At 56.9% G+C, this 14,265-nt stretch overlaps 1 protein-coding gene across 4 annotated transcripts in view; it reads left to right on the forward strand.

Moving 5' to 3' along the window:
• The window catches only part of CELF4 (CUGBP Elav-like family member 4), a 315,739-nt gene that overhangs the window by 292,560 nt on the left and 8,914 nt on the right, over nucleotides 1–14,265 (forward strand). For all 4 annotated transcript variants that reach the window (XM_069568696.1, XM_069568697.1, XM_069568695.1 and 1 more), the window contains exons 9-13: nucleotides 1,661–1,726; nucleotides 3,207–3,290; nucleotides 8,149–8,232; nucleotides 13,218–13,296; nucleotides 13,697–13,868. In XM_069568696.1, the coding sequence (XP_069424797.1) occupies nucleotides 1,661–1,726; nucleotides 3,207–3,290; nucleotides 8,149–8,232; nucleotides 13,218–13,296; nucleotides 13,697–13,868 (485 nt within the window). The remainder of the gene's footprint in view (nucleotides 1–1,660; nucleotides 1,727–3,206; nucleotides 3,291–8,148; nucleotides 8,233–13,217; nucleotides 13,297–13,696; nucleotides 13,869–14,265) is intronic.

Here is a 14,265-nt window from a genome sequence, read left to right on the forward strand (position 1 = left end):
GATCGTGCCGGAAGCACACAGTGTGGCCTTTACCTAACACCCTGAAGGGGTGGCTCTTGAAATGAGGGCTTTTCATTCCTCCCTGCGTCGCAGTATTTGCTGAGCACGTGCTGTGACCCTGGCATCGTTGCAGAGGGACCTGCCATACAAGTCATACACCTTATGTTCTGCGTAGGGCCCAAACTTTGCCCAAAGAAGAGAGATCTTTTTTCTAGCTGGCATAAGGGCCAGTTCCAGAGCTGGGTAGACCATGAGGACAAGCAAGATAGCTCTCTCTCTGGGGATATAGCGCTGGTGCAAGAGTCAGGTGGAGAGGAAGCTGGCGGTCACGTGGCTCACCACCACCTTCCCACTGGGCACTCCAGTGTCCACCCTCAGGGAAATAGAGGGATAGGTTTTGTCCTGGACAACCCCAGGTGGGAAGGAGCCTGCATCCTTACCCATCTTTAGCGTACCCCTCTGAGCTGTGCCCTCCCCCAGGGGCCTCTGGCCCAGGACTTTCCCTTGTCCCCCTGACACCCAGAGCTGTTGTTTGAGTGTGACTTTACTGAGAGGTTCAGGGGAGGGAGCTCAGACAGGAGGTTTGGGAATTCTTCCTGGTCTGCTGGCCCCAGAGCCTGGCATGGCCAGTTAGCTTGGCTAGCTTGGGCCACCAGGCAGATAAACCTGGCTGGTTTCCTTCCTGTCTCCCTGTGTTCTCCAGCTGGCCTCAAAGGTAATGAGGCTGGATATGTCCCCACCCACCTCCCTGGGCCCCCAAGGCCAGCCCACTCCCACTTTAGTCATTGCTGACCTGCATCACCAAAGGCAGAGTTCACCATTGGTCCGTGTGCCATCCAGCCTTTTGCCCACCACGTCTGCAGACACCACAAAGGCAACGGAAGTGAACCGAGCCTGTTCCCCGGTCCAGCTTCCCCGGGTTGCTTGCCAAAGTATCAGCCTCTGGTCCTCTGACACTGGGTGGTGGATACCCAGTCATGAGATCAGGTGTGATAAGGCCCTTGGTCTCCTGCTTCCCCGGTGTCTGTGGGCACCATGGGGCAGATCTCATTTGTGTGGTTGGTTCTACCACGGGCGTGCCCAGAAATGGACGACCTCTGTGCCTTGTGCAAACTCCTAAAGAATTTGGCAGGAGGTTCCTCTATTTGAGCAGGCGTGGGTGGCCCAGAGAGAATGGCAGGATGAGGCCTCCATGCTCTTTCAGCTTCTGCCCCCAGTTGCGCTGGGGACTAGGGATAAGTGAGGAGGAGACCACCCTCCTGACGGCCTCTGGCCCCCTTGCCTGCTCTCGCGCAGCCCTTCTCCAGGGCCAGGTCCCTCGGGTGTCTCCCCACCCAGCCCCTCACGGTCGAGCCCTCCTCTGTCGTCTCCTCCCCGCCCTCCCCAGCCTTCTGCATGAGCCCCCCCAAACCCCTAACCAGTGGCAACCTACATCCCCCAACTAGGGGGAGCAGCCTACCACCCTCCTGAGGGCCCCAGACTGGGAAAAGGCCCCCCTCCTCCCAGCCATTCAGGGAGCCTGCCTCAGATGTCCTGCCCCAGGACAGGGACCCCGGTGGCTGGGAAGGCAGTGTGGCCACAGCAGCATCTCCGGGGCGTGGCAGGGGTGGAGCTGGTTTGGGCAGGCATTGCTGACCTTTGTCCTTTGGCTCCCCTGCAGCGCAGAGCCCCACAGCCGCGGACCCCCTGCAGCAGGCCTACGCTGGAGTGCAGCAGTATGCAGGTCGTTAGTATCCACGCGTCCCCACGGTGGTCCCTGGCTGCGTGCACCTCCCCGTGCCTGGCCATCGCCCCACCCAAGCCTGGGCTTAGCAGTGTGGGGGGCTTGGGGGAGTGGGGAGGGCCTGACAGGGAGCCGTGGTCCCCCTACCAGGCTGCCTTCCTCTCTGCGGGCGTCCTTTGGTGATCAGGCAGAGCTTGCCTCACCCTAATTCATCCTGGCAGTGATGGGGGTTCAGAACTCCATTTGAGCTGGTGAGCTGGGCTAAGCTTTGGCCTTGCTGTGAAGCGGCATCTCTGAGGCCAGATGTCCTGCCCCCGTGGTGCTGCCAGGACGGGTCTGTCTAGGGGCACCAAGCCTCCCCCAGCAGCACCACGTGAGACTGGAGCTGGGGGACCACTGGCCCAGAAAGCACAGATGCCCGTTTGAAGGAGGAGAAGCAGCTTCCATCCCCCTACCCCCAGCCACACACAGGGAACAGGAGTGGGGCCCAAGTGAGGACAGGGAGGAGGACAGACCGCCAGAGGCAGAAAAAAGGAGAAGCAGGCAGGTGGCCTCGGTTCACTGAGTGGGGAGGTGATGAGCTACTGTAGGAAGCCCAAGGCCAGCCGTCAGCCACGCTTCTCTCCTACCTCTGGGCTGGACAACACACACACGCGTACAAACACACACACACCCCACAGTCATCTCTGCCGCCAGGGTCCTGCTGTCTGGCCCCATCAGCGTCCCTCCTCGTTGTGTTCAGATGAGCTGGCAGTGTCGCCCTAGAGGGTGACGGGGCTGCCTGGTACATGGGGGCCCGCATGAGCTGGCTGCCACCTAGAGTCCAGGGAAAGCTCTCTTCCTCACCTGCTGACCCCTCTGAACTCCTTTGGGAGCCAGGCCAGGCTGAGGAGGGTCTAGCCAGTCCTGTGCCTCCTCTGACCCTTTTTCCATTTGAATATAGAAAGCATCAGATTTGTTTAACTAAGTCCTCGGCCCCTGGGGAACCAGCCACTAGCAGGATCCCAGAGGCCAAGCTCACACCCAGGGTGGCTCCCCACCTCCCCCACTGGTGCCATCTGAACACTGGTGAGGTTGTGTGAGCCCAAGGCAGCCTGGGCTCAGAGAAGGGGAAACCTGGTGGGTTCCAGGTGGTGTGGGGCCATCCTTTCCATTCTGATGTTTCTGATTATCCGTTATTGTGGATTATCTGCACACGTGGGTTGTCCATTGTTGCAGATTAAACCTGCCTCCCCCAGGCACACACCAGCATGCACACACATGCACACACAGCAGAACACATAGGCAACTTCTAGACTTCTTTTTGCTGCTTCTCCTTCATTACTGCTAAGAACTGGCTTTATGCTAAAAATGTGGTTTTTTCGCTGGTCTGCTTTGACTGCTCACCACTGAAGCTTCTCTCTTTCTCCCCGCCTCTCACTCTGTCTCTCTTCGCGTCACTGTCACCATCCCTCGCTCTCGCCTCTTCCCTTGGGTCCTCCAGCAGCCGCTTACCCTGCTGCCTATGGCCAGATAAGCCAGGCCTTTCCCCAGCCACCTCCAATGATCCCCCAGCAACAGAGAGAAGGTGAGTCTGCCGGTGGGGCTCCTGCGCCCCTCCCCCTTCTCCCCCCAAAGAGGCTGCTCCCCCAGGTCTTTGGCGGTGGTGTTCTGTTGACAAGGTGACCACATCTGCGTTGTGCCGAGGGTGAGGGGGGTTGCGGGACCGTGAGAGGCGGCGTGGAGGTGCACGTCACAGGCAACTCTGCAAACCCCAGTGGAGGGAAGTCAGGACGGGGGAGGCCTGGACGAGGCAGGGTAAAGGAGGCTCCCCTCCCACAATGGGCAGCTTTTGTCCAGTGGAGAGGAAAGGGAAACATAGGGATGCTCATGGCTGGGGTGGTGAGCAGGAGCGGGGAGACCAGTTCATCTAGGACAGAAGCTGTGCCCTCTCGGTGAGCAGGAGAGCCCACCTGGAGCTCCCAGGGCAGGATCCAAGGGCGGGTGAGGGGTTGGGGTGCTTTGGTGTAGGCCTAGCAAAATAAGGGGATCCCAGAAAGCTGCCTCTGAGGCCCTGCTGTGAACAGGGCGGCAAGCCAATGGACCTTAGATGCTGGAACCTCCTAGAGACCCTCAGCGTCCTCCCATTCCAGAGTCTGGAGCCCAGTGGGGACTGGATAACAAGTCCAAGCTCGGGATGCTCACATAGCCCCGTGTGATGAGATCTTGTCTCCCACCCTATGAAAATGGTTACTCTGCCCATGAAGCCACCACACCCGCCCCAGTAGCCCGCGTGGCCAGAAAGGACCAGTGATTTCCAGATCGCTGGCTCGTAGTCCTTGCAGCAGATGGTCCCAGAGATATGGGACGTGAGCTAGTCCTGGAAAGGATCTCAGGGTCTGTTAGTCCAAAGCTTGTGGTCCCGAACAAGCCCCAGAGCCTGGATGGCTGAGCACCTGGTCTTGGAAGCAAATCCTTCTAGGTCTGTCTGAGTCCTAGCTTGGCCTCTCTTCTCTCAGCTTTGGCGTCCTCACCTGTAGAATGAGGACAGTGGTAATCATTCCCTAGAGAGGTGTGAGGGTCACCTAGCTCAAGACTGTCTGCAGACTCCAGCAGTCACCTGCTGATTTCTCACTGTGCATGCCGCCCTTCCCTCACCAGTTGGTCACCCCCTCCAAAGTCGTATGTGAGGTGTTATCTCAGTTCAAGTGCATGGGGCAGCTCCCGAGACCTGTGTCACCATCTTCCCAGGGCCCGTGAAGATGCAGGAACCCCGCGGGGTGCACAGCGAGGCCCCCTGCTCACTCCTGCAGCCACGCGCTGCTGCAGCTGCAAGTCACACCTGGGCCCATTGGTGAAGTGGGGGTGGGGGATCGGGCATCAGCCTGCCTCTGCCAGCGGGTCCCCTCCCTGGGCTGTGGCCCTGCAGCCTGCCCTGCCCTGCTCCCTCCAGTCCATGCCTTCCAGCACCACATCAGTCGGGTCAGAGCCACAAGTGGTGGCGTGCAACTTTGCCCATCCCGGGCCCAGAACTGTGCCCAAGGGCCCTTCCTGCTTTTGCCACCACTGTGACTTCAGGCTGACCCACCCTCACCTGTAGTCAGTGCCCGGCATCACTCTGGCCTGTGGCTCAGAGGTCTCTACACACACACGCACACACACACACAGCTGCAGATCAGTGCTGCTTGCCCCAACACACATGACAGCCCCTGCCACTGGCCTAAACCCATTCCCTTCATCTGCTCCCTGTCCTGCCCGCTACCTCACACTTTGTACCAGCCCATGCATCTAGCTCTAATTCCACATACCTTCTGTCCACCTCAGAGCAGCCTCAGGCCCTCCCATCCCCATGCCCTGTTCCCTAGAGCACACCCTGTGTGGCCAGTCCCCACTCCGGCCTCCCCTCGGGCAGGGGGCCCCCCACTGTTGTCCCCATCCTCCCTGACTTTGGTACCCTGGGGGAGCAGGGCAGGGGGAGGGGTGAGAGGCGAACCCAGATCTTTAGAGAGTGCACTGCATACAGGGGTAAGCTCACAGTGCTGGGAGTGGGGTCTTTGGGGAATTCTCTGGGGTCCTGAAGGATGGAGATTTGGAGATGGGGAGATGGGCATCCAAGGCAGGGAGAACAGCAGGAGCGAAGGCAAGGCATGGGTGTTGCCAAGTATGAGGTGAGCCTGGAAATGGAGTGGGATGGAGCCAGAGCAAAGCCATGTCCGGTGTTGCATGAGGTATGAACTGGAAGGCTGTGTTCCTCCAGGGATGCCAGTGGTTAGCCTCTTCCCACGTGGTCACCACCACCTGTGTAAATGCCATTGAAATACCAGGACACGCTGGTTGCTGGGCAGGAACCACCTTCCAGCTCCCCTGTCTTTGAGTTGACCCTGAAAACAGATGCCTGAAGCCCCTGAGGCTGTCTGCCCACAGACCGCCCGGGTTGTTGTGCCAAGGGATGTGGTGGGCTCCAGGGCCATCGCTTTCTGTCTCTGGCGCTCCATTTCTCTTTTCTCCGAAGGCTAGGTTGGACCAGATTGATATCCAAAGCCCTGCCGTTGTGCTATCTGGATGCTCGATAATCTGGGAATTAGGGAATGCACTGAGGGCTCCAGGGTAGCCTGGGAATGACAATGTGTAGGCCCACTGTTGGGGATGAGGGGGCAGGGGGCTAGCCTGGGACTGGGAGAGCTGGCCCTATGGGGCTCAGCCACACACCACGCGGAGGGGACTGAGTGCAGAGGCTCTGCCCTTGAGGCTCCTCGTCTCTTTTAAGAACAGAAATAACATCCATGCCAAGCAGCTTGCAGGACTTGAGCTTGTAGGGAGGCCCCCAAGTTCAAGTGGGTGTCAGCATGCAGGGAGAGCACAGTAGGAGTATGGGGAAGGCAAATGCTCCTGCCCTCTAGAAAGCGCCCCCTTCTGGCTGGAGAGAAATCTTCCCAGACCTGCTGGAGAAAGAGCCTCAGTACTGCCCAGAATATGGACTGTGGGAGCCCCAGGGCTGTCGGCACTCACGTCTAGCTGGGGACCATCAAAGGACACATCCACAGAGTATGAACCAGTGAAAACATGCCATGGTTGGAGGGGACGGGAAGTGGGTGTGGAGGGGAGGAAGGACCACCAGGGCTTGGGGAATTCTGCACTGGGCCCCCTGGCAGTGGGTGAGGGAGCTTGCTTGCAGCCGTTCTGAAAGCGCCGTTCAGGGAGGGGAGGCCAGAGAGTGGGGATGGGCAGATGGTTTGGGGCAGGGACCAGGGCCGAGGAGGTCATTGGTTCAGAGGGAGGCTTTGGTGGTCAGAGGACTCTTAGCTATCAGCTGTGACCCTCAAGGGCACAGAAATAGATGGAAGATGTAAAAATAGAAGTCAGAAGTATGTCAGAAGTAGTTAAGCTTCCCAGGTGGCTCAGTGGTAAAGAATCAACCTGCAGTTCAGCAGACATGGGTTCCATCCCTGGGTCAGGAAGATACCCTGGAGTAAGAAATGGCAACCCACTCCAGTATTCTTGCCTGGAGAATCCCATGGACAGAGAAGCCTGGTGGGCTACAGTCTATGGAGTCACAAAGAGTCAGACATGACTTAGCAACTGAACACACACACACAGTTTAAAAGGTCAAGTTTTCGGTGGCACACTCTATTTTAGATGCAAGAAAAAGAGGAAGTAGCTTGGAGAGAGTTCTCATTCAAAGAGCTAAAACTCAACCTTTTGGTCATTTAAAAAGAAACATGTAAACTGAGCTGTAACCGAGCTGTAACACTCCTCCGTCTGTCACTTCAAATTTTTGCTGTGGTGAGACAGAAACGAGGAAATTACATACGCCCCCGTCAAATTCGTATTAATTTTAAAAGAAACTGCCAATGTGTTTTAATTTTTATAAAAAATAAATTTATTTTAAAAGAAACGTAAATCTTTAGCTATGTGGATATTTCAATGAGGATTCAGGATTTCTGGGGCACTGAGATTTATGAAAAGGAAGTGGAGAGAGGAGGACACAGACCATGGAGACAGACAGCCTGGGTCTGGGTTCATATCCTGGCTCCATCACTACTAGCTATGCGACTTGGTAGGTGACTTAACCTCTCTGGCCTCAGCTTTCTTAACTGTAAAGTGGGGATGACAGTAGCCTCAAGGCAGCTGTAAGGATTAAGTGAATTAACATATACATAAAGTGTGCAGAGCATTCTGGCATGCAGTTAGCACTACAGAAGTGGCAGGGCTCTTATTGTTGAAATGGGGAGAGTTTTATATGATGAAGCTGGCTTATGGGAATCCCATCATGAAGCCTTTGTATGAAGTCCTTCCTGCTCACCTGGCTTGCTGGAGCAGGTTGGATAAATGTTGGTTTCCACCTTCAAGATTAGGATGGACTTTAAGGTTCAGGGCAGCGGAGGGTAAGGCCTTTGGGGATCAAATGGGAAAGAGTGGCTGCAGGCCAGGACAGAGGATGGGGATTCCAGGCCCCAGAGTCCTGCCTTTGGCCGGGGGAAAATGGGGAGTGAGGCTTGCAGAGACAGGGCTGCCCCAGCACTTCCCTCCATCCTACCCTGGCTGGGGGTGGCGGGGGGGGGGGGTAGGGCTGGGCAGGTCTCCCTACCCAGTGCCTCTCCTCAGTATCTCTCCTCCAAGACTAATCAGGCGTGTTCACCCCATTCACTGGTTGCCTCCACCCCTTGAGCCCTGGAGTTGCCAGGCGCCCTGTGATGTGAAAAAGACCGCTGAGGCACAGAGTTTCAGAGACTTGCTCGAGGGCAGAGTGGAGACCAGAGCTCAGACCCGGGGCTCAGCAGCTCCCCACTCTTTCACGGCCACTTTTGGACCTTGGATGAGACCCCTCTCCTAACCTCGCCCCTAACCCTCCCTGCTGCCGCTGCCTAACTCGCTCACCTCTCCTCTGTCTCTCTCTTCCCCCACCCCGCCATCCCTCCTCCCCTGACCCCCCCCCCCCACCGCAGGGCCCGAGGGCTGTAACCTGTTCATCTACCATCTGCCCCAGGAGCTTGGGGACGCTGAGCTGATGCAGATGTTCCTCCCTTTCGGTAATGTCATCTCCTCGAAAGTGTTTGTGGATCGGGCGACTAACCAAAGTAAATGCTTTGGTGGGTAAAGATAACAAACCAACTTCACCTAGGACAGGGTGGTGCTCGCACCAATTTACCGGTGTCCAACTGCTTTTAACCTGCTCCTTCACATCGCCGCAGCCCCCCACTCCCAAGTGCTCCTGTGCCCAGCCTCCAGCCTCCATCTCTCACCCTCTTCTCTCTTCTGTTCTTTGGTTTCTTGGCTTTCCCTGCCCACTCCCATCCAGTCTCCTAGCCACAACCCCTAGTCCACGAGAGAGCTTCCCCTCCCAGCCCCAAAGCTCAATTCCCACCAACAGAGAAGGGAAAGGACCCATCTTGGGCAGGAGGAGGAGGGGCATGGAGCAGAGCCTCACAACAGCCATTCTCCCAGCACCCCTCTCCTCTCAAGGCTACAGGGTCAAAGCTGAGCACGATCCTTGGAGTGAGGGGTTCACCCAACTGAAGTCCCTACCCACTGGCCCCTTGGCCTCTGTCCATCTTTCTGTCCTGCTCCTGGCTCCTTCTCTTTCTACCCTGCTCTTTGCTCCCCTCTTGCCATCCAATGCACCTTTCTCCCCGAACCCCCACCCCTCAGGCCACCAGAGCGAAACTGTCAAGAAATCAGGAAGAGGAAACTGGTCCCTGCCCTCAGGAAGCCTCAGGTCTGAGCTTAGATGAAAATCATATCTATTCAATGGCAGTGAGATCTGCCAGGCACCAACTAATGAAGGAATGAGAAAGGCAGGTGGATGCAAGCAGACAGAAGGGGAGGGAATTCCAAGCATGGGGAAATAGAATGGATGAGTGTATGGGGCTGGGATGAGGAGAGTCAAAGGCTAGTGAATGAGGAAGCTGGAGGCTTTGGGGAGAAAGGAAGGTTCAGGGGAGACCAGCTATGAGGGCAAGTCTGTGCTGGGGAGGGGTTCAATCATTCAGGTGAAGGTGCTTCATATGGTACCATAGGCAGTGGAAGATGGGGGAGTAATGGGATGAAGATACCTTTGGGAAATTCTTCTGGACAGAGTGTTAGATGGGAGACGAAGGGCTTGGGAGGATCTAGGAGTATGGACGTCAGATAAAACACAAGATTCCCAGTTAAATTGGCATTTCGGATAAATAACAGATACATTTTTAGTATACGTATGTCCCAAATGGGTCTTCCCTGGTGACTCAGAAGGTGAAGAATCTGCCTGCAAGGTGGCAGACCCAGGTTCAACCCCTGGGCTGGGAAGAGCCCCTGGAGAGGGGAATGGTAACCCACTCTAATATTCTTGCCTGGAGAATTCCATGGACAGAGGAACCTAGTGGGCTACCGTCCATGGGGTCGCAGAGTCGGACATGACTGAGTGACTAACACACACACATCCCAAATATCATGTACAATGTGTCCCATGCAATATTGGAGACATACTAAAAAAGTATTTATTGCTTATCTGAAATTCCAGTTCAGCTGGGCTTCCTGAGTTTCAGTTTGCTTCTTCAGACCTCCTGGAAACCCACGTCATCCCCACACCTCTCCTTTCCACCCCTCCTCGGCCCTTTTCCCACCTCTTCTGCCTCCATGAGAGCTGCTTTCTCAGGTCTGATCTACTCCTGAGTCCCCCAGAATTGAGTCTGGTCCCCAGACCGGACACATGGAACCAGAGCTGAGTCAGCCCAGCACCTCCAGGTTGACCCCCAGATTCAGGGGCTGTGAGGCCGGAACCTGGGTCCCCTCTTGGGGATGGGGGAGGGGGAAAGGTACAAAAGTGCAGAAGTGCTGGAAAGCCCGTGTTAAGGAGATTTCAGTTTGGAGACCAGCTCTCCAGGTCCATGAAGGGCTTCAGGGTGGAAATGATATTCCCCAAGGCAGTCAAGATCTTTGCAGTGTTGCTTCCCCTCTGGCAGCTGCCACTTAAAATCTGTGGTACTTCAGAGGCATTGAGTTACCCAGCAGCTCATTTCTCTGGGGGATGGGAGAACAAGGCCAAAGGAAAAGACTGGGGTGCACCCCTCAACTGTTTGGTGTTTCTTTTGATGAATTATAGTTACCTGTGTAAAAACAGCAGACTGGAGATCAGCTGCGTTTGGTCTCTAAGTAAGCCTCAGATGTCCGATAAGTCAGAAGAAAACTGCAAAGAGCCCAGACTCTGCTGGGTATCCAGGCTGGAGCAGGCCCAGCCTTTCCCTCTGGCATCTATGCTGTGCCGCTCCCTCCAGTCAACCCCAGATTATCCTTGCCATTAGCTCATTCAAGTTCTCCAGCAAAGACTTTTGCCCTACTTTTCCTGGAAGTCCTCCCCCGTATACCTCTGCTCTGGTTCTTTCTCTCTTCCTGAACAAACATCTAGCGCTGAACATCCACCAGCCTTGAGAAAGGCCAGGATCCCGCCCAGCTGGCCGGCCTAGTGGCTCCTCCTTCAGTCTCTTGGGTTCCCTCCCTGGCTTTGGCAGCCCAACCTGTGCATCTCCCCAGCACACACTCACGGGCAAGCTTACTTTCTGGATCTCAGTGTCTGCGTTGGTGGAATGGGGATTTTGGCGGTCAGCTCTCAGTGATGCTGTGAAGGTTACACAAGACATTCCATGTGAGGAATGGTCAGAGTGGACCTTCAGGAGGTGCTAGGGCCCCTTTTATTCCCCCCAAAGGGCTGTGTTGCTCCACATGTAGTCCTCTGTGGAAATGAACTGCTCAGAGTCTTCCCTTGCTCTTCATAACCACAAACAGAATCTTTTGGAGGCCTTCGTGAGCAGCACAAATGGTTTTTATGTTGGAGGAGGGGCTGGAGGGCCGCCAGGAGGGCATCCTACCTGCACAGCCTTCTCAGGAGCCAAAGGAATGGGGCAGGGAGCTCTGGGAGAAGGGATACAGCCCTGGAAACCAGGTACATGGGAGATGGTGCCCAGAGCCTTGCTGAGGGGGCCAGCGGGAAGATGCTCCCTGCCCTGACTGCTAGCCAGTTAAGAAAGTTCAGGAAGAAAAGTTCCTTGAGCCTGGCACCCTTCTCAACCCCCAGGCTTCCAGTACTTAACCTGAGGCTGGGCTTCTTGCCTCCTTCCGGAACTTCTCTCCCTCCTTTTACACCTTTGCCCTACACAGCATCTCCAGCCCTTTTTATCTTTGTCCCGTCTCTTTCCCACTTTGCTCATGCTTGGTTTTTTTTTTTTTTTTTTGTGGTGGTGGGGCAGCTGTCACCAATAGTTAGGCTATCTTGTCCTGGTAGGGAGGGAGGCTTTTAGCTTGCCTAAAAAGAGAGTGATGTAACAGATGCACCATTCACACATTTGAAAACTGCTCTGCTGACAGCTTGACTGTAGTTTTGTGGGGAAGGGATGGGCCAGGAGGGCATGAGAGGGGGAGGTGGAAAAATGACTCACATTGATTTCCAACTATGGATAATCCAAAATCCTTCCTGTATTTAGGTTTATGCTAAGTCGCTTCAGTCGTGTCCGACTCTGTGCGACCCCATAGACGGCAGCCCACCAGGCTCCCCCGTCCCTGGGATTCTCCAGGCAAGAACACTGGAGTGGGTTGCCATTTCCTTCTCCAATGCATGAAAGTGAAAAGTGAAAGTGAAGTCGCTCAGTCGTGTCCCACTCTTCGCGACCCCATGGACTGCAGCCCACCAGGCTCCTCTGTCCATGGGATTTTCCAGGCAAGAGTACTGACTGGAGTGGGTTGCCATTGCCTTCTCCGATTTAGGTGTACAGATGTATACAGATGTTGGATATGTTGCCTTGGGCCCAGATGTGACCAGTCTCATCGGAGGTCACATGCTAGCCCTCTTTGAGTACACTCACATGTACCTGAACACATCCCTCCCCCGTCTTTGATGATGCATGGTTGCAAGAGAAAATGTGCAGAAATGCAGGAGGGAGAAAGAGAAAAGAGGCCAGAAGAGGTAGTGTCCGGGTGGAGGTAAAGGGGAGAAAGGGTCACCACATGGGGAGAGTGAGGGAGGGGTCTCAGGCAGGACCAGGGGACCACAGATAGCTAACCAAGAAACAGCTTTCTACCTCCCCGGGGTCTGTACATCTATCCCTTATATATCTAACGGCCATTTGGGGACAAACACCCCAAATGAGGCACATTTGCAGCATGGCCAGGAAACTTTGCCAAGCGTAGTTTCATATTTGCAGGATCTAAGTCCATTTTACCAGAGAAACGGCCTCCAAAGTCAAATAAATTCCAGGAAATACGAGGTTTGAAAAAAAAAAGCCAAAAAGAAGAGAGAAGCTGGGGTGGGAGGGGGATGTTTTTGTTTGTTAATGTGCCAGGAACTGTTCCAGAGTGACCTGGCTGCAAACCTACTTGACCACAGAAGGTCCTTTCTCAAGGAGCACCGATTGAGCCATTTTGGGAAATGCTGATGTAGTGTAGTCTATAAATAGGAGATGCATTCTAAGTTCCAAAAGAGGTCAACTTTGGGAACCTAATCCAGTCCCACCTGGGAACTGCTTGCTTCAGGGGACTGGGAGCCATGGATGGTTCTATACCCTTGTCCTGGGATGTTGGGAGGACTGAACATGTGACAAGCACTTCTGCAGCCTGTAGTACACGGAGAAGGTTCTCAGCGAACTTTCGCTAATAGTGTCAATTTATACTATTACTGTTACACCACTATCAGTGCTATGAGAGGTTCACAGGCGACGCGTCAGCGGGCGCGTGCTCAGTCCAGGGCAAGAGCCGCTGCTCCCAGGAGGGAGTCGTGCTAACATAAAAGGGTGGCGCGGACGGCCTCTGGGAGCGAGGTGGCGTTTCACGCGAGCCAGTGTGGACTGACCCGGGTGGCCACCCGGAGCCTGGCTGGGGGCGGAGCGGGGCTCGGCCTGGACGGAGCGGGCGGACGGGCGGCGGGGACCCCGCCTCGGCCCCGGCCCGCGGCCGGCGGCGCTCGCCAGGGGGCGGCCGGGATCGGCGGCGGCGACGTTCTCTCCGGGGCGCCTCCCCTCCCTCCCCTCGCACTCCTCTCTCTCCCCAGGCCGGCTCCCCGTGCCCTCCCGCTGCCAGGCCCCCTCCTGTCAGGGAGGACAGTGTCCAATAAACTCCTCCGCCCGCAGGTGTGTCCGCCCTCTCCCACCGCAGGCGGGGGCTGAGGTGCCGGGGCCGGCCGGGGTGGGGAAGAGGGCGCCCGGGACAGCAGCGCCGCCGAGAGCCGAGGCGGAGCGGGGACGGCCCGCCCGGGCCCGCGCGGGCCGGTAGCCGGGAGCCTCCCCAGCGAGGCCCCGGAGAAGGCCGCGCGCACGAGGGCTGTGGGGGAGGGGTGCGAGCCCTGCCAGGGGGCGTGGCCACGAGGGGCGGAGCCTCGAGCCCCGCCCCGCCCGGAGGCTCCGCGGGAGTGGGCGGGGACTCCCCCGCCCCGCCCCCCGGCTCCCGCCCTCCACCCCCTCCCCTCCCCGCCCCCTCCCGGCCGGGGCGGCCCCGTGGAAACCCAGGCCCTCGTCCCTCGTGTCTCGCTAGGCTTCGTGAGCTTCGACAACCCGGCCAGCGCGCAGACTGCCATCCAGGCCATGAACGGCTTCCAGATCGGCATGAAGAGGCTCAAGGTGCAGCTGAAGCGGCCCAAAGACGCCAATCGCCCGTACTGAGCGCCGGCGGGAGCGTCCCCCGGGGGAGACCAGGACTCGCACAGGTAACCGGGATCGGCCGGGGCGCGGGGACGGGGGAGGTTGGGGAGGTTGATACCGGACGGACCCGCCGCCTCCTCTGGCCTTTGTTGCCTGGACCCTCGTTGTGCCTTGGACCCGCTGCGCCCGGCTCGACCTGCTCCCAGGGGGCAGGCGCAGAGCTGTGGTCATCCCCGGCAGAAATGGGTATGGCCATCCCCCTGTTGCAGAGCCAAGAGGGGGCAGGAGGGAGGGAACTGCTTTGAGAAGGTCTACATTGGCAATCTTGTTTGCCAGAAATCCTGGGGTGAGCCGATGACAAGCTCAGGGCTAGGAGAGTTTGGGTGGCATAGGTTTTGTGGTGGGGAGCTATAGACATGTGCTGGGGCCTTCTGTCAGACTCCCTGGCTCTCCACTCTCCAG

The sequence above is a fragment of the Ovis canadensis genome, chromosome 23, assembly GCF_042477335.2.
Source record: "Ovis canadensis isolate MfBH-ARS-UI-01 breed Bighorn chromosome 23, ARS-UI_OviCan_v2, whole genome shotgun sequence".
NCBI lineage: Eukaryota > Metazoa > Chordata > Mammalia > Artiodactyla > Bovidae > Ovis > Ovis canadensis.